We start from the raw sequence: 20,936 nt of genomic DNA on the forward strand, positions 1-20,936 counted from the left end.
TGGCCCTTCCATTATATTGTGAAACCGAGTCAGTGCTTCCCTAGAGCCTTCAGTGATGCCTCTCAAAGAGTCTATAGTTCTTGCTGCATAAATTCCTAACAAAGTTCTTCTCTTTTATCCACTGTCTTCTGTTTTTGGAAAAAAAAATAAAGCAACACAAGTAAATGATGACTTTAAATAATGAATAAAACATTAATAATAAACAATTATTGGTTAATTTTGCTGTGCAATCTTAGAATGTTACATCTCATCTCTGGCTGACTTTATCAGATGCATCCATAGTATCAGTTCCCATAAGTGAATACTGTTTAAGCCCCTGATGCTGCCACTCATCAATCTGATAACTTTGACTTTGAATAATGAAGAATATCACAGGCATTCAATTTATTCCTTGTGCTTTTTAAAGCAAATTAATCACCAAACTTTTATTTTTATTCATCTTATTGTAGTTTTTCCTCATGTCAGAAGAATAGCTGTGCATTTTCTTACCAGTAAAGTTATTTAATCTTTAGCCTTCATCACTGTTTTACATCTTCTTTCCTTTTCCCTTGCATTTATTCTTTTTCTCTTCTTTAACAATAGGTTTCCCTTCCTGTGATTTTTTTTTTTACCCTCTCCTTTCTCTCTCTTTTACTTTATAACAAAACTTCTTGGACTAGTAAACTATATTTTCAGCTTTTAAATTCCTATTTTCCCTATCTTGCATTAAATCTTCCTAATCTGAATTTAATTTTCACCTACTAATTAAAACTCTTTCCTCACAACCAGGACTCTCAGTGATCATATTGACTCACCTAATCAGCATGCTTTCTCCTAGACCAATCTACAACATGTAATGCCCTCTATTTTTCAGCACCTTTATTGACATCTTTGGCCATGGGATATTTTGCTATATCTTTTTTCCTGATCTTTCACCATGTACTGTCTTTCTGGTCCTATTTTTTCCTCTTGTCGATTCAGTCTACAAAGATGTATTCATTTAATAAGAATAATGGCAGAAAAAATCATGTCAGAACTTGTAAGCTACCTTTTGGATACTGATCTTTGTCTTGTGTCAAAGGAGAAGCAACTGCAATCTTAAGCAGGAAGTATCATGAACAGATTTATGCTGTCACTTTTATTTTGTATTACATTGATTCTTCTGTTGTTCATTTTGTTTGTTAGCCTGGATATGATTCTTTTGAGTCTGAGATGCTATTGAAAAATACAAGTAGAAATATCAAGTAGGCTACTGAATATAAAGTTGGCTATATAAATGTTTGAGTAATTATCTTATAAGAGTAACTGAAGCCCAAACAAAGTGTAAGTTTAATGGTGTAAGAAGAATATAGTGTGAAAAGAGAAGAGTGACTATGATTGAAACTTGAAGAGCTCCTAAATTTAAATAGCCAAATGGAGAAAAAGGAATCTCCAAAAAAAGACTAAGAAACTAGAGGAGAGGAAAAAAAAAACAAGCATGTGTTGGTACTGAGAACAAAGACAAGTCATTATAAAAAGATACAAGTGAGCAACAACCTCAAATACCATTGAGATCCAAGAAAGACGTCTAAAAATATAAGTGCTGAATTGTATATATGATAGGCATCAGGGATCTTGTCAAAAAGATTTTCAGTAAAGCAACTGAGGTTGGATGCCCTACTGAAATGGATTGAGAAGCAAGTAAGAAGTCAGAAGTGATGACAAATGTATGTTAGTCTCTAAGAAATGTGATTCTCAAGAAGAGTACTGTTTAAGAACTGAAGGAGTTGTTGAAATGATATTGTAAAGGATCTAGTTAATAAAATTAAAGAGTAAGGATAATGGAAAGTATACATAAGTATGCCTAAGAAGACTGAGTAAGATAGGATCTAAAACGTTGGTGAAAGGATTGGCCTTAGAGTAAGAGAAATATTTCCTCTATGTATTAGTGGATGCATTAGTTTATAGTTTTTGGTAGTGTGTGTATTTGGTAGTGATGAACTCAAGATGTCTCATTTAAGGACTTCACTTTCTCAACAACATGTCAGTCATATGAGCTGAGAATAAATTGGGAGATTTGACAATAGTGGCATTGGTTTGAAGTTATTAATGGAAGAACCAGTTGGCATAGTACCTTTGGAAGATACAAAAAGTATAGAGGATTCATTTTAAGTTATGATCACAAATCTATACTATTTTGAATGTACCTTGTTGGATCACCTTTGCAAAATGCTTAGAAGTTTGGAGGCAAGTATGAAGAAAGTAGATAGACATGTGTTTACAGGTTGTGGGTGCAATGAAAATCACAGAATGAAGGAAATTAACAATTTTTCACAAAAAAAAGAAAAAGAAGATTAAAAAACATGGACCATAAACTGGTTATGAGAAAGCAAGAAGGGACAAGAAAGATGAATTGTAAAAAATAGAGTTCTTAGGAGATGAGTTTGAAGAATGGTTGCAGGGTACTTGAATTAGTGACTATTTGGGTCTACCACATACTTTCCTGGTGATTTCAAGATGTAGACTCTACTGTGTGAGCCCAATGAGGCTGTGCAATGGAGAAAGAAGTCAGTGGAGTACAAGTGATACCTACGCAATATCCTCAATTTCTGCAGTGACAACTGTCACTATTACCATCAAATCAGTATGTGACTCTGGCTACACATACAGGTTTACTAAATTTTATTTTTTCCAGCATTTATCATTATTTGTTTAAAGAGTAATCCAAGTCTATGCCCCAACCACTAATCCTGAAGAGGCTGAAGATGAACAGTTTTTTGAAGATGTACAAAACCTTCTAAAACTAACACCAAAAAAGGATGCCCTTTTCATCATAGGGGATTAGAATTCAAAAGTAGGATGTCAAAGATACCTGGAGTAATAGGCAAGTTTGGCCTTGGAGTACAAAATAAAGCAGGGCAAAAGTTAACAGAGTTTTGCCAAGAGAACACACTGGTCATAGCAAACAACCTCTTTTAGCAATGCAAGAGACTACTCTACATGTGGACGTCACCAGATGGTCAACAATGAAATCAGATTGATTGTATTCTTTGCAGCCAAAGATGGAGAAGCTCTATTCAGTCAGCAAAAATTAGACCAGAGGCTGACTGGCTGTGATCATGAACACCTTGGAAAATTCAGCCTTAAATAGAAGAAAGTAGGGGAAACCACTAGACCATTCAGGTATGACCTGAATCAAATCCCTTATGATTATACAGTGGAGGGGAACAAATAGATTCAAAGGATTAGATCGGGTAGACAGAGTGCCTGAAGAACTGTGGACAGAGGTTTGTAATATTATATAGTAGATGATGACCAAAACCATTCCCAAAAAAGAGAAATGCAAGAAGACAAATTGGTTGTCTGAGGAGGCCTTATAAATAGCTGAGAAAAGAAGAGAAGCTAAAGGCAAAAGAGGAAAGCAAAGATATACCCAGCTGAGTGCAGGGTTCCAGAGAACAGCAGGGAGAGATAAGAAAGCATTCTTAAGTGAGCAATGCAGAGAAATAGAGGAAAACAATAAAACGGTAAAGACTAGAGATCTCTTCAAGAAAATTAGAGATACTAAGGGAGCATTTCATGCAAAGTTGGGTGCAATAAAGGAGAGAAATGTTATGAAGATGGAGCAGATATTAAGAAGAGGTGGCAAGAATACACATAAGAACTATACAAAAAGATCTTATTGACCTAGATAGCCACAGTGGTGTGATCACTCCCCTAGAGCCAGACCTTCTGGAGTGCAAAGTCAAGTAGGCCTTAGGAAGCATCACTACAACCCAAGCTAGTGGATGTGATGGAATTCCAGCTAAGCTATTTAAAATTCTAAAAGGTGAGGTTGTAAAAGTACTGCACTCAATATGCCAGCAAATTTGGAAAACTCAGCAGTGGCCACAGGACTGGAAAAGGTTGGTTTTCATTGCAATCCCAAAGAAAGGCAATGGTAAAGATTGTTCAGACTACCATACAGTTGTGCTCATTTCACATGCTAGCAAAATAATGCTCAAAATCCTTCAAGCTAGGCTTCAACAGTGTGTGAACTGAGAAGTTCCAGATATAAAAAACTGGATTTAGAAAAGGCATAGGAACCTGAGATCAAATTGTCAACATCTGCTGAATCATAGAAAAAGCACAGGCATTCCAAAAAGGTATCTACTTCTCCTTCATTGACCACTAAAGCCTCTGACTGTCAGATCAGATCAGGTCAGTTGATCAGTCGTGTCTAACTCTTTGCCACCCCATGGACTGCAGAACACCCAATTCCCAGAGCTTACTCAAACTCATCTCCATCACATCGGTGATGCCATCCAACCATCTCATCCCTGTCGCCCCCTTCTCCTCCCACCTTCAATCTTTCCCAGCATCAGGGTCTTTTCCAATGAGTCAGTTCTTCGCATCAGCTGGCCAGAGTATTGGAGTTTCATCTTCAGCATCAGTCCTTCCAATGAATATTGAGGACTTATTTCCTTTAGGATTGGATCTGGAAAGATCTGGTTGGATCCTTGAAGTCCAAGGGACTCTCTAAAGTCTTCTCCAACACCACAGGTTAAAGCATCAATTCTTCAATGCTTAGCTTTCTTTATAATGCAACACTCATGTCCATACATAAGTGTAGATCACAACAAACTGGAAAATTCTTAAAGAGATGGGAATCCCCAACCACCTTACCTGCCTCCTGAGAAACCTGTGTGCTGGTCAAGAAGCAACAATTAGAACCTGACATGGAACAAGGAACTGGTTCAAAATTGGGAAAGGAGTACATCTAACCTGTATATTGTCACCCTGCTTATTTAGTTTCTTTGCAGAGTGAATCATGCAAAATGCTGGTCTGGATGACTGACAAACTGGAATCTAGTTTTCTGGGAGAAATATCAACAACTTCAGATATGCAGGCAATAGCACTCTAATGGCAGAAAGTGAAGAGAAACTAAAGAGCCTGTTGATGAGGGTGAAAGAGGAGAGTGAAGAAGCTGGCTTAAAACTTAACATTCAAAATAACAAATATCAAGACATCTGGTCCCATCACTTCATGGTGAAATAGTGACAGACTGTTTTCTTGAGCTCCAAGATCACTGCAGACTGTGACTACAGCCACAAAGTTAAAAGACGCTTGCTCATTGGAAGAAAACTTTGACAAACCTAGACAGCTTATTAAAAAGCAGAGACATCACTTTGCTGACAAAGTTCCTTATAGTCAAAGCTATGGTTTTCCCAGTAGTCATGTGCAGATGTGAGAGCTGGACCATAAAGAAGACTGAGCACCAGAGAATTGATGCTTTCTAATTGTCAGACTGGAGAAGATTGAGAGATACTTGTACAGCACAGAGATCAAACAAGTCCATTCTAAAGGAAATAAAACCTGACTATTCATTGGAAGGACTGATGCTGAAGCTGAAGCTCCAATCCTTTGGCCATCTGATGCAAAGAGCCAATTCATTGGAAAAGACCCTGATGCTGGAAAAGATTGAGGGCAAGAGGAGAAGGGGGTGCAGAGAATGAGATGGTTGGATGGCATCACCAACTCAGTGGACATGAGTTTGAGCAAATTCAGTGAGATAGTGAAGTACAGGGAAGCCTTTTGTGCTGGAGTTCATGGGGTTGCAAAGAGTCAGATGTGACTTAGCAGCTGAACAACATTATATAAATGATACCTCTTGGAAAGCAGACATGACTGAATTTTGCTTTTGTCACTATTGATCTGTGTGTGATCTTGGAAAAGCCATATTTTCCTCATCTTTGGAGTCAATCCATAAAGAACATTGTGTTATAGGACCTTTCTATGCTAGAGCACTGTGATTCTTTTGAAGCTTTATGATTTCCCATTACCTCAGAGATTTCCTGCAATACATTAAGCTCAATATAACAAAAATGAAGTAGTTTTTCTTTAAGAAGTAAAAACTTCAGAATCAACTTTGTTTTCTTCATCTTCTTGAACTATATCCAATTATTTATTGATTGTCAAGCTCTATTTTCACTTTACAGATCTTCTCGTATCTTTACCACTCTTACCCTAACCAGTATGCATAGTACCCTAATCCTAGCATGTCAGATTATTATTCCCTAATTTCTAGACTACTCAGTTGAAAACAAATTTATTTTCTTGAATTCAGTGTCTGTTTTTATAACCACCATTCTCCGTCTTCTTAAAGAACAAGATAAGGTACAATCTTCTTAAAACAATGTTTTGATCCTTTTATTCCATACTCAAAAATGTTGAGCTTGAATTTTCTTTGTTTTCTTTTTTTTTGAAATTAAAATATTTAATTTGTTACAAGGTTTTGTTATGAGGTTTTGGTTTTGAAGTTTGTTTTTATTTATTCATTTATTTATTTTTTTGGAGGCTAATTACTTTACAATAATATATTGATTGGTTTTGCCATACATTGACATGAATCCGCCCCGTGTGGACATGAGTTCCCCCTTCCAAACCCCCCTCCCACCTCCCTCCTCCCCATATCCTCCTTCCAGGTCATCCCCGTGCACCAGCCCTGAGCATCCTGTATCATGAGTCGAACCTGGACTGGTGATTCGTTTCACATATGATAATATACCTGCTTCAGTGACATTCTCCCAAATCATCCCACCTTCACCTTCTCCCACAGAGTCCCAAAGACTGTTCTATACACCTATGTCTCTTTGCTGTCTCGTATACAGGGTTAAGGTTACCATCTTTCTAAATTCCATATATATGCGTTAGTATACTGTATTGATGTTTTTCTTTCTGGTTTACTTCACTCTGTATAATAGGCTCCAATTTCATCTACCTCATTAGAACTGATTCAAATGCATTCTTTTTGATGGCTGAAAAATACTCCATTGTGTATATGTACCAAAGCTTTCTTATCCATTCGTCTACAGATGGACATCTAGGTTGCTTCCATGTCCTCTCTATTATAAACAGTGCTGCAATGAACATTGGAGTACATGTATCTCTTTCAATTCTGGTTTCCTCGGTGTGTATGCCCAGGAGTGCGATTGCTGGATCATATGGCAGTTCTATTTCCAGTTTTTTGAGGAATCTCCACACTGTTCTCCATAGTGGCTGTACTAGTTTGCATTCCCACCAACAGTGCAAGAGGGTTCCCTTCTCTCCACACCCTCTCCAGCATTTATTGCATGTAGACTTTTGGATAGCAGCCATTCTGACTGGTGTGAAATGGTACCTCACTGTGGTTTTGATTTGCATTTCTCTGATTATGAGGGATGTTGAACATTTTTTCATGTGTTTGTTAGCCATCTTTATGTCTTCTTTGGAGAAATGTCTGTTTAGTTCTTTGGCCCATTTTTTGATTGGGTCATTTATTTTTCTGGAATTGAGCTGCAGGAGCTGCTTGTATATTTTGGAGATTAATTCTTTGTCAGTTGTTTCATTTGCTATTATTTTCTCCCATTCTGAAGGCTATCTTTTCACCTTGCTTATGGTTTCCTTTGCTGTGCAGAAGCTTTTAATTTTACTTAGGTCCCATTTGTTTATTTTTGCTTTTATTTCCAATATTCTCGGAGGTGGATCATGAAGGATCGTGCTGTGATTTATGTCGGAGAGTGTTTTGCCTACGTTCTCCTCTAGGAGTTTTATAGTTTCTGGTCTTACATTTAGATCTTTAATCCATTTTGAGTTTATTTTGGTGTGTAGTGTTAGGAAGTGTTCTAGTTTCATTCTTTTACAAGTGGCTGACCAGTTTTCCCGGGACCACTTGTTAAAGAGACTGTCTTTTCTCCATTTTATATTCTTGCCTCCTTTGTCAAAGATAAGGTGTCCATAGGTGTGGGGATGTATCTCTGGGCTTTCTATTTTGTTCTATTGATCTATATTTCTGTCTTTATGCCAGTACCATACTGTCTTGATGACTGTGGCTTTGTAGTAGAGCCTTTAATTCCCCCAGTTCCACTCTTCTTCCTCAAGATTGCTTTGGCTATTCGAGGTTTTTTGTATTTCCATACAAATTGTGAGATTATTTGTTCTAGCTCTGTGAAAAATATCGGTGGTAGTTTGATAGGGATCACATTGAATGTATTAATTATTTTGAGTAGTATACTCATTTTCACAATATTTAATCTTCCAATCCACGAACACAGAATATTTCTCCATCTATCAGTGTCCTCTTTGATTACTTTCACCAGTGCTTTATAGTTTTCTATGTACAAGTCTTTTGTTTCTTTAGGAAGATATATTCCTAAGTATTTAATTCTTTTCGTTGCAACAGTGAATGGAATAGTTTCCTTAATTTCTCTTTCTATTTTCTCATTATTAATGTATAGGAACGCAAGGTATTTCTGTGTGTTGATTTTATATCCTGCAACTTTACTGTATTCATTGATTAGCTCTAGTAGTTTTCTGGTAGAGTCTTTAGGGTTTTCTGTGTAGAGGATCATGTCATCAGCGAACAGTGAAAGCTTTACTTCTTTTCCAATTTGTATTCCTTTTATGTCTTTTTCTGCTCTGATTGCTGTAGCCAAAACTTCCAGAACTATGTTGAATAGTAGTGGTGAGAGTGGGCACCCTTGTCTTGTTCCTGACTTTAGGGGAAATGCTTTCAGTTTTTCACCATTGAGGATAATGTTTGCTGTGGGTTTGTCATATATAGCTTTTATTATGTTGAGGTATGTCCCTTGTATTCCCACTTTCTGGAGGGTTTTTATCATAAATGGGTGTTGAATTTTGTAGAAGGCTTTTTCTGCATCTATTGAGATAATCATATGATTTTTATTTTTCAGTTTGTTAATGTGGTGTATAACATTGATTGATTTGCGGATATTGAAGAATCCTTGCATTCCTGGGAAAAAGCCCACTTGGTCATGATGTATGATCTTCTTAATGTGTTGTTGGATTCTGATTGCTAGAATTTTGTTAAGGATTTTTGCATCTATGTTCATCAGTGATATTGGCCTGTAGTTTTCTTTTTTTGTGGCATCTTTACAAGGTTTTGGGATTAGGGTGATGGTGGCCTCATTGAATGAGTTTGGAAGATTCCCTTCCTCAGCAATTTTCTGGAAGAGTTTGAATAGAACAGGCGTTAGCTCTTCTCTAAATTTTTGGTAGAATTCAGCTGGTGAAGCCGTCTGGACCTGGGCTTTTGTTTGCTAGAAGATTTCTGATTACAGCTTCTATTTCTGTGCTTGTGATAGGTCTGTTAAGATTTTCTATTTCTTCCTGGTTCAGTTTTGGAAAGTGGTACTTTTCTAAGAATTTGTCCATTTCTTCCAAGTTATTCATTTTATTGCCATGTAATTGCTGATAGTATTCTCTCATAATCCTTTGTATTTCTGTGTTGGTTGTGATCTCTCCATTTTCATTTTTAATTTTATTGATTTGGTTCTTCTCCCTTTGTTTCTTGATGAGTCTGGCTAGTGGTTTGTAAATTTTATTTACCTTCCCAAAGAACCAGCTTTTGGCTTTGTTGATTTTTGCTATGGTCTCTTTTGTTTCTTTTGCATTTATTTCTGCCCTAACTTTTACGATTTCTTTCCTTCTACTGACCCTGGGGTTCTTCATTTCTTCCTTTTCTAGTTTCTTTAGATGTAGAGTTACGTTATTTAGTTGACTTTTTTCTTGTTTCTTGAGGTGTGCCTGTATTGCTATGAACCTTCCCCTTAGCACTGCTTTTACAGTGTCCCAGAAGTTTTGGGTTGTTGTGTTTTCATTTTCATTCATTTCTATGCATAGTTTGATTTCTCTTTTGATTTCTTCTATGATTTGTTCATTATTCAGCAGCATGTTGTTCAGCCTCCATATGTTGGCATTTTTAATAGTTTTTCTCCCATAATTGAGATCTAATCTTACTGCATTGTGGTCAGAAAAGATGCTTGGAATGATTTCAATTTTTTTGAATTTACCAAGGCTAGATTTTGGACCAGGATGTGATCTATCCTGGAGAAGTTTCCGTGTGAGCTTGAGAAAAAGGTGAGATTCATTGTTTTGGGGTGAAATGTCCTATAGAGATCTATTAGGTCTAACTGTTCTATTGTATCATTTATAGTTTGTGTTTCCTTGTTAATTTTCTGTTTAGTTGATCTATCCATAGGTGTGAGTGGGGTATTAAAGTCTCCCACTATTATTGTGTTGTTGTTAATTTCCCCTTTCATACTTATTAGTAATTGTCTTACATATTGTGGTGCTCCTATGTTGGGTGCATAAATATTTATAATTGTTGTAACTTCTTCTTGGATTGATCCTTTGATCATTATGTAGTTTCCTTCTTTGTCTCTTTTCACAGCCTTTGTTTTAAAATCTATTTTATCTGATATGAGTATTGCTACTCCTGCTTTCTTTTGGTCTCTATTTGTGTGGAATATCTTTTTCCAGCCCTTCACTTTCAGTCTGTATGTGACCCTCATTTTGAGGTGGGTCTCTTGTAGACAACATATATGGGGGTCTTGTTTTTGTATCCATTCAGCCAGCCTTTGTCTTTTGATTGGGGCATTCAACCCATTTATGTTTAAGGCAATTATTGATAAGTATGAACCCTTTGTCATTTTCTTTATTTTTTTTTGGTTTTGAGTTTATATACCCTTTCTGTGTTTCCTGTCTAGAGAAGATCTTTTAGTATTTGTTGGAGAGCTGGTTTGGTGATGCTGAATTCTCTCAGCTTTTTCTTGTCTGTAAAGCTTTTGATTTCTCCTTCATATTTGAATGAGAACCTTGCCGGGTATAGTAATCTAGGCTGTCAATTACTTTTTTTCATCACTTTAAGTATGTCTTGCCATTCCCTCCTGGCCTGAAGAGTTTCTGTTGAAAGATCAGCTGTTATCCTTATGGGAATCCCCTTGTGTGTTATTTGTTGCTTTTCCCTTGCTGCTTTTAATATTTGTTCTTTGTGTTTGATCTTTGTTAATTTGATTAATATGTGTCTTGGAGTATTTTGCCTTGGGTTTATCCTGTTAGGGACTCTCTGGGTTTCTTGGACTTGGGTGATTATTTCCTTCCCCATTTTAGGGAAATTTTCAACTATTATCTCCTCAAGTATTCTCTCATGGTCTTTCTTTTTGTCTTCTTCTTCTGGGACTCCTATGATTCGAATGTTGGGGTGTTTAACACTGTCCCATAGGTCTCTAATATTGTCCTCATTTCTTTTAATTTGTTTTTCTTTTTCCGTCTCTGTTTCATTTATTTCTACAATTCTATCTTCTAGCTTGCTTATCCTGTCTTCTGCCTCCGTTATTCTACTGTTTATTCCTTCGAGAGTGTTTCTTATCTCATCTATTGCATTATTCATTGTATATTGACTCTTTTTTTATCTCCTCTAAGTCCTTATTAAACATTTCTTGCATCTTCTCAATCCTTTTCTCCACTTTATTTGTCTGTAACTCCATTTTGCTTTCCAGATTTTGAATCATTTTCACAATTAAAATTCGAAATTCTTTATCAGGTAGGTTCCCTATACCTTCCTCTTTTGTTTATGTTGGTGGGCATTTATCCTGTTCCTTTACTTTCTGGGTATTTCTCTGCCTCTTCATCTTGCTTATATTGCTGTGCTTCGGGTGGCCTTTCCATCTTCTGGCAGGTTTGTGGAGTTCTCTTTATTACCTCGTTGTGTGTGGGGTTGGACAGGTGACTTGTCAAGGTTCCTTGGCTAAGGAAGCTTGTTTCAGTGTTCTGGTGGATGGAGCTGGATTTTTTCTCTCTGGAGTGCAATGAAGTGTCCAGTAATGAGTTTGAGATGTCAGTGTGTTTGGAGTGGCTTTGGGCAACCTGTATATTGAAGCTCAGGGCTATTCTCCTGTGTTGTTGTAGAATTTACATGGCATGTCTTTCACTGAAACTTGTTGACCCTTGGGTGGTGCCTGGTTTCAGTGTATGTATGGAGGCATTTGATGAGTACCTATCAATTAATGTTCCCTGGAACAGGAGATCTCTGGTGTTCTCAGAATTTGGACTTATGCCTCTGCCTCTGGTTTTCAGTCTTATTCTTGCAGTAGGCTCAAGACTTCTCCATCTGTTACTTCCAAGGCCGTTCCTCCAGTTAAATCTCTTCTGTTTGCTGGTCTCTTCGGTGTCTAATTCCCATCGTGACACCAGGGGGCGGTGATGGACACCTTTTTTTTTTTTTCGGCTCACCTGTTCAGTCCTGCTGTGGAGAGGGAGGAACGCTGCTAACAAACGTCACTGGCATCTGTGGGGAGTGCTCACAGTGTCTCGGCTACAATGGGATTGCTCCTGCTCATGGCGTGTGTGCTTTCCCTGTTTATGCTGCTCAGGCTCTAGGTTGCTCTGCCAGGAGCTGTCCACTGTCGGCGCTGGATTGCATGCACTTCCCAGGTCTGAGGGGCTCAGGTTCAGGTCCTTGAGTACTCCACAAAGGAGCAGACTTGGTTGGGCCTGCGTTTTGTGCCTTCCACGGTCGGAGCAGCTCAGGTGACCAGGAGTTTGGCGAGCACGGTTGCTGCGATTTATCGCGTCCCGGGTCCCTGCCACTCAGTTTTACAACCGGCGCACCTTCTCAGGTGGATGTCAACTGGCCCGAACCCGAGAAGTCTTGCTTAGCAAGGAAGCCTGCCTGCAGCTTGGTATGGGAAACCTCTCTGGGGCCGCGGTTGCCCCTTTTGGTGCTGGCTGCCCTCCCTGCCTGTCCCCATGGGGGACTGGGGGATAGGCCACCCGCAGCCAGCTTGCTCTGCTCAGTTCTTTGTTCTGTGAGTGGGGCTGGCGGAGTCTTAGGTTGGGGCTTTTCACCTTTTCTCAGGCTTTTCGCCTTTTGGCTGCACAGTCTGCTTAAGCTGTCTCCCTTAGCGCCCTCAGCTTGCCCTCGGGGCGTTCAGGCCCGGTCCTCTCTCTAAGTGCTGCCACCACGCCTCCCTGCCTGGCCCCCGCTTGCTAGTAGGGGGTGCGGGCAGCTTTGCTGCTTCTCTGCTGAGTTTCCTCTGGGCACTTAGTCTGTGGGTTTTAATTATTTTTGTCTTTTTTCTCCCAGTTATGTCTTTTTTCTCCCAGTTATGTGGCCCTCTGAGGTTCCAAGTCTCGCCACAGACTCGCCCATGAGTGTTTCCAGGTGTTTGGAAACTTCTCTCTCTCTTTTTTTTTTTTTTTTAAGGCATCCCTTCCCAGGACGGAGCTCCATCCCTCCCTCTTTTGTCTCTCTTTTTATCTTTTATACTATTTCCTACCTCCTTTCAAAGACTATGGGCTGCTTTTCTGGGTGCCTGATGTCCTCTGCCGGTATTCAAAACTTGTTTTATGGGATTTACTCAGCGTTCAAATGTTCTTTTGCTGATTTTATGGGGGAGAAATTGATTGCCCCGTCCTATTCCTCCACCATCTTCTAAGGCTTGCCTCGAGCTTGAATTTTCTTTGGAATAATTTCGAAAAACAGCTTAATAATTAAGGTCTTCCATCATCCAATATAATCTACAATGTGATCATTTTTTCTTTGAATTTTAGTAGTAGCTTTTACTCACTTTATATAAGTAAAAGATAAATATACCAACAAAATACTCCCTCTCAATGAAGATACACTGACCATTATATTTCTAATTGAACCCACTGCCCCCATTCCCTGCTTAAATTTTCTGCTGAGTACCATCTAACATACTCAATATTTTGCATGTTTATTCTTTTTATATTCTATATTTCCATTATCAATCTTTGGTTTGTAAATTACCTACAGGTAAGAATTTTTTGTCTATTTTGTTTACTCTGTCCCCAATGTTTTGTCAGTGTTGGGCACATAGTATATGCTTGTTAAATTTTTGTTAAGTAAATGAATGAGTAAATGAAGCATTTTTAACTAAATTATGAGTTATTTTATTAAATATAGTACAGTGCTTTCTATAACAAAGTGGTAAGGTAAAACTTTATATTTAAAAAAGATCTTGATTATTTTGAAAGTATCATAATCCTTATATACATTGTTTTCTCTGTGAACAGTTTTCTTCTTTTGGGCAATGTTCAACATATCTAGTTCAGGTTTACAATGATCCTTGATTTCCAAGTGTTGATTTTTTTTTTTTTTTGAGTTTAGTTGCTTCACAATGTTAGTTTCTAATGTACAATAAGTGAATCACCTATAAGTAGACATATATCCCCTCCCTCTTGGATCTCCTTCCCACTTCACCCCCATCCCACCCAACTAGGTCATCACTGAGCACCAAGCTGAGCTTTCTGTGTTCTACAGCAGGTTCTCACTAGCTTTCTCTTTTACATGTGGTAATTTATGTATGTCAATCCTAATCTCCCAATTTGTCTCACCCTCCCATTCCCCCTGTGTCTGCATGTCCATTCTCTACATCTGCATCTATATTCTTACACTGGACTAGGTTTATCTGTACCATTTTTCTAAGCCAAGTGTTTTTCATTGATGTTGATTTGAGAACTTGTTGGATTAACTTTATGGGGAGTGTAATAGGATGAGAACTTGACTTGCTAAGGTTAGTTTATAACTTACAGATGCATTCTTCATATAGGCCAAGAAAACTTTAACATAGTAAAATTGGGAAGGCATAAGCAACCAAGTAGAAGGCGTCTTGTTCATGATGATGCTTTGCTTTACTAAAGAACAATAGGTTAACTAAGATAAAGTAATTTACTTTTTTTTACATTTTCAATTTTATCTATAATAAAGGACCAAGTTTTCATGATTGACTCCAAGTGTGAATCTGGAAAAGGACGCTGCTCTTTCAACCCTAACGTGAACACAGTGTCTGTTATGATCAGTAAGTAGAAAATAAAAGGGGAGGTTTAAAAATGGAAATTAAAGAAAATAGATTTATTATACCATATGTCCATTTTGAATAATTGTGTGGATGACAGTACATGAGTAAAATAATAGAAAGCAAGTTGTGAGAAATTCTAATTTCTTATTTCCAAAAATATTCATGAGTAAATGATAGCCATGTGTTTTTTCATCTAATATGACTACTGTCATTCATAGTCAACCATTTAAAAAGGGTATGTATGTATGTATACATGTTAATAAATATTGTTGTATGCATACATATATCAATATGTATTAGAGAGTAAATTTCAGTGTAGTTGTTATTTTGTGTATTCTCTTTTTCTGATGTTTTAGTTATCTCTTGCAAACAATTAAAACTGGTATTTCTTTCATGTGAAGAAATAGCAAAGTGCATGTGTTAGCAAAGTACATTCTCTATGAAATATCTAAAAGTTCCCATACAAAAAACAAGTACTATTAAAATCACTTTTTTATTTCCTCATATTTTGTAAATTATATCATTTAAGAATCAGGCCCAATTGCTCCCTGCCACACACATAAACAAATCAATGTACTTGAATCTCAGTCATCAGTGCCTATCTATAACTCACTTGAAAGACATTCTAGAATATGTCTTAAGACATATTAGAATATGTAATTAAGACACTTCTGGAATACGTCTGACTGAACATTAGTTGACTATAAGACAAATCTTAAATTTCAGTATGCCAATTATATAGTAAAAGCTTTTTCCTTTTTGTTTCTCTATGTTTTGCCAGTGGTAAAATCACATCATTTAACAAAAGAACAGGTGGGAAAATAGTTACTGTGTTCAACAGACTTTGCTTTGATTCATTTAAAAAGGCAACTCATCTTTCTTTCTCAGATCTGGAAACTAAATTAAGATAAGTACACTATTGACTAAAATGTGAACTTGGAAATTATTCGGTAAATTATTTCCATATAGTCTTCAGATTGGTCAGGGAGGAAATGAAAGTGTATCATTAGAAAGCTTTGAAACTACAGAATATCTAATTAAGTCTGATGCAGAGTATTTTCAAATAAATTTCTAAATATTATTTAATAGAAGCAATGTCTCAGAAAGTATTTGCCTTTAGAAGCTATGATTTGTATACTACTAATAAATATAAAAAGTTTTCACTTATTTCAAGTTAAATGCTATGAATTTCTAAACTTAGAAATTCAAATTTATTGTTAACACTGATACTAGAATTTGATCTCATCAAGTATTATTTAGAACAAAAAAGAGTTAATACAAGGCATTATAAATTTTTCTGTTAAACTGTGATAAGTCATGTAATAGTTTTGTCCTTAGAGAATTGGATTCATTTACAAAATGAAGATTGTAATTAGTCTTCATTTTTCAAAGACCTGAGACTTTGATTCCTAGGCTCACGTTCTTATACTATACTTAATATTGTGATTAACATGATTTTAACTATCAAATAAAATCATTAAACAATTTGCTTAACTTAGCTGAAACTAAAAAGAGCATGAAGTTTTTTAACCTTGTATTTATCATTTTATTTATTCCATTAATTATCTCTGTAATATTATCTCCAGTATTGTGCATTTCATTTGTGTAGCCATCTCACTTTGCCATTTGATGTTTTATCATTTCTGTTCAATTACAATGCACTATATAACTTGGTTAAAATATTAAAGTGCCAAGAAATGTTGAGAATTAGAAGAATTTCAAATTTCACAATATAGCATGGCATCTGGCCCAACGCACTAGTGTTCTTTTGCTATTTTTAGTAATTGTTGTAGCGCATCGAAGTCAGATGACATCTGTTATTAAGGAACCTATCCAAAACCTCTTGAGATATTTTTTAGTCAGTGGAAGCTTTTGCTTTACAATGTGTGTTGGTTTCTGCCATACAACACAGATCAGCCATCTAATTCTTTTGTAATGTTTATTGTTTAGTCACTTAGTCATGTCCAACTCTTTTGTGACCCCATTGATTATAGCCCTTGAGGCGCCTCTGTCAATGGGATTTCCCACACAAGAATACTGGTGTAGGTTGCCATTTCCTTTTCTAGGAAATCTTCCCAACCCAGGGATTAAACCCAATTCTCCTGCATTGATAGGTAGAGTCTACCACTGAGCCACCAGTGAGGCCCTTTGTTTAAGACATAACTAAAAAAATGGTATGCAGTAGGATTAGAATCAGTCCTCTCCACAATAAACCATCCTCTGAGTGTCCTTTTTTTTCCTTCCTGTAAATGGATATGAGATTATAATTCAGAGCTGTGCTAATAAATCTATTGGATATCAGAATTGTATAACCTACTCTTTGGGGGCATAATTGGGTATAACAAAGCTGTGAAATAATTAATTACAAAGTTATCTCAATTTAACAATCATTGTGTCTACAGAATACTTGCATAGATGCTTCACAAATATTCACAAAATTGTAAAGAAACTTAATTGCTCAAAATCCTTTCATACACCTTTTTTTGCTGTCTCCCTATAAACTGTTCCCATGGACTTCAGCTCTCCACTAGGAAGCAGAAAAGGCAACACAATGCCTGAAATGCCCACTTGCTAACTGGTAGGGGTCCAGTTTGTGACCTGGTGAGCATATATTGAAAACATTCCATTCATTCTATCCTAATCCAACTGGTATTGCTTATTACTAAACAGTGAGCTTAGAATGCTTTAAAATGCTTCGGTTCTGTCAAAATGACCCAATCTGAAGTGGCCAGGGGAGTAATTCTAGAACATCAGATGCCTGGTAGGTCAGTGGGCCAGACCTGATAAACCGTATTATTTTTTCAACTTAACTATTGTTTTGTACAAAAAAGTCACACGTACCAATTTGCTATTTACTCTCCTTACTAGACTAAAAATTAATGTATATGTTAACAAGGAAGCAAAATGTCGAATGTTATGCACATACAGATTAAGATATCTTATTTTTGTCAATAAAAGTGATAAATTAATTCAATCTTAAAATATATTTTTTCTTGTCTTTAAATTTTATTTTATATGAGTTAATATGTTAAGCTATATATGGCTTATTAAAATTGTATTATATTATTAACATAATGTTAATATGTTTTGTGTTACAATTGATAAAGTAGCACTTTGTTTATCTTATAGAAACCTTCCAGCATCAAAGAACAAAACATATACTTTTAATGATGAAATTGTGTTACTCATAGAGTTTTTAATATGCAGCAAGAATTATCTGATCATAATCCAGTTCCCATAGAAGATTGAGATTCAGGGTGCTAAATGACTTATCCCTAATTTCCAGTTTGTTAATTCCTGCCAGAATTGGAAATCAAGTTTTCTGATTCTTGGAGTATGTTTTTACTTATTAAACAAGTAGTAAGTAAGCCATTTCTTTATTTTTATTACTATATTATTTCTGCCATTACTGATACATGCTATATGACCAAAGGTAATTAGGGTAGCTAAGTTAGGCAGAGGAATTTTATCTCTATATAGGAAATGTTGTTTTGGTCATTATATATGAGACCAGATTTTTTTTTTTATTTGGTGGACAATGGAAAGCAATTAGCAACTTAAACACTTAAACACTCTGTAATATATGTCATGATCTAATAAGCAGATTTTTTAAATACACTTTAAGACATTTGATTTGCTTTTAATTTTGTTGACATTTGCTTTTTCATAGATGAAGAGCTTTTCTCTGGAATGTATATAGATTTCATGGGGACAGATGCAGCTATTTTTCGAAGTTTAACCAAGAGGAATGCAGTCAGAACTGATCAACACAATTCCAAATGGCTAAGTGGTAAAATAACAGTTTTCCATTTTTTGAGAATCAGACTTTACTTTGTTTAATTTCATAATGAAAATTACACTAAAATTGTTATAAAAGTATGAGTAACAGCAGTTTTGTACTCTGTGATTTTAAATATTTAGGCTAAATGAATGAAATGATCCATGTTTCATATTGTAACTCTTTATTAACAATTATAGAATTATAGCATGACAATGATATTCATCATATGTGCCTATAGACAAGAATCTTCTCCAGTGTTTAATTGTAACATATTACAATGAAGTGTCATTTATTCATTTGGTCTGCTTGTATATTTTAATGCCAAATCTAAAATTTTTCCTAAATTTATGACAGATATAATGAGTAGGGCTTATTTAGAGACTCTTGCTAATTGTTTTATGCTTAGTTTCTAAAGCTATAAAGGTGGTATATATTATTTTTTTCACAAATTGACCAATGTATTTTATTATGTTAAATTATATTATAATTTTATTATATTCAGTATTCAGATGTTTCTAATTTGGGGGGGTCACATGGAATTCACATGATGAAAAGTGCTCATTTGACTTTAATGTGCAATTCCAAAAAGTTGCTATTGTTTAGAGGAGAAAGAAACTACTAATATCTTTGTCATTTCACCCTGGGGATAGTTAAAACTGACCTTAAATTTGGCAATTCACTCAACATTGCACAGTTAATCATGAATCGCTATAGTTGAGCATCCTATTTCACTTATAGACCAGCATAAGAAAGCATTGATTGTCCATTTACTTCTTCAAATTTTCCTCCAGTACATCTGGAAACAGAGTATTCTAAAGGTTGTTTTGTTCTTGAAATAAGGAATCCTTCTATGTCTTAAAATGACTGCATTTTTTGTCTTGAAAAGTTTCTCCTTCATTTCATATGCTGTATTTTAAGAAAAATGTGTTTTTCAGATCTTGGACTCTGAACTCTTCATTCTGCTTCAGTGAATTTGAATTTATATGCACTAGATTGAAAGTCACACATTTAAAAACAAGCTTTTTTTCTGTGAAATGGCTATCAGATCCCATGGGAAATAGCTGGTAGAAAAACTTCAATTTTTTAAAACTCATCAAGGCACAAATTTTGCAATTACTGTACTTTCACAATGTATTGCAGACAGAGGAAAATAGTTTAAGCTATAATGTTATAGCTGTACTTTGTGGCACTTGACATTCCAAATGCAGTATGTTTAGTGAATATATTCAATTGCTTTTAGAATTTTTGCCTATGAATGTTGAATTGTTCCTTTATACCAAAGATGGAGAAAGCATGTGCCTGTGGTCTACATGGAGGGAGAGTAGAAGGGTTTTCATCATGACTATATATATCATCTTTGTATTTTTTTCTAGAACCTATGTTTGTGGATGCACATGTCATACCAGATGGCACTGATCCAAACGATGCTAAGGTGTATTTCTTCTTCAAAGAGAAACTGACTGACAATAGCAGAAGTGCCAAACAGATTCATTCCATGATTGCTAGAATATGTCCTGTAAGTATTAAAGTTGTTCTAATTTGAAGAAAGAGTAAGAAATTCATATTTTATGAACACATTTTCTTTTTCAAAAAGTTTATCTTCCTACTTTTTATTATCTACTGTTACCAATTAATTAAATATTAAAAGGATATATTTAGACTTAATGTTTTTTTCACATTAGTCACATGAGATAAGCATACTATTTCAGTAAAAAATCAATCCAATGAAATAGCTCCATCATGGTTTTATAAAAATTAGCAGTTTTTATTAATTTTGCTTTTGCATTTAATGTGTTAGTATTAAAAACAAATTGCTAAATTGTATACTATAGAAAGAAATAGAGCAGTTCTCCTGAATATAGCAAAACAACAGTAAAAGCAAATATCGAGGAATTGTCCACAACAGTGAAATTAAGAAATGCTTAATTAAAATACAGTTCTAATTACAAAGTATCAAAATGTTCTTGTTAATCAACAGTAAGTATACATGTTGTTGTTGTTTAGTTGCTAAGTCATGTCCAAATCTTTTGCCACCCTATGGACTATAGCCAGGCTCCTCTCTACATGCAATTTCCCAGGCAAGAATACTGGAGTGGGTAGCCATTCCCTTCTCCAGGGGATCTTTCCCACCCAAGGATCAAACCCTCATCTCCTGCATTGGCAGACAGGTTCTTTACCACTGATGTAACTGGGAAGCCCGCGGCTCAAAAAAACTCATGATGTCTTCTCACATAAGGGTATTACAGGCTTGTCCTGATGTATTTATGATTAGCATCTTTTGTATACAAACATTTTAATGTTTAAAGTAGCATAATTTAAAGTGCTGCAATATTCCACTGATTGTGGAGCTCATCTGCTTCTCAGTCATTTGGAACAAGGCGGTAAGACCACCTGCTAAGGTAAAAGGCTTCAGAAAAAAAAAATATTATCAATAGAGACTATTTGTGAATGATCCAAATACCATTTTCTCTGCCCTAACCAGAGAAATATGCATATTCTAATCATCTGATTAGAAATACTAAGAATTAGATAATAATGCAGAGAAATGGAGGCA

General features: G+C 35.8%; 1 protein-coding gene across 1 annotated transcript in view; it reads left to right on the forward strand.

The window, feature by feature from the left end:
• The window catches only part of SEMA3C (semaphorin 3C), a 226,621-nt gene that overhangs the window by 133,402 nt on the left and 72,283 nt on the right, over positions 1-20,936 (forward strand). Inside the window, exons 6-8 of the mRNA XM_055420650.2 lie at positions 14,511-14,601; positions 18,272-18,391; positions 19,756-19,898. Coding sequence (XP_055276625.2) covers positions 14,511-14,601; positions 18,272-18,391; positions 19,756-19,898 — 354 coding nt within the window. The remainder of the gene's footprint in view (positions 1-14,510; positions 14,602-18,271; positions 18,392-19,755; positions 19,899-20,936) is intronic.

This window comes from Moschus berezovskii, chromosome 3 (genome assembly GCF_049115385.1).
Source record: "Moschus berezovskii isolate FMDL1 chromosome 3, NW_MosBer_1.0, whole genome shotgun sequence".
Lineage (NCBI taxonomy): Eukaryota > Metazoa > Chordata > Mammalia > Artiodactyla > Moschidae > Moschus > Moschus berezovskii.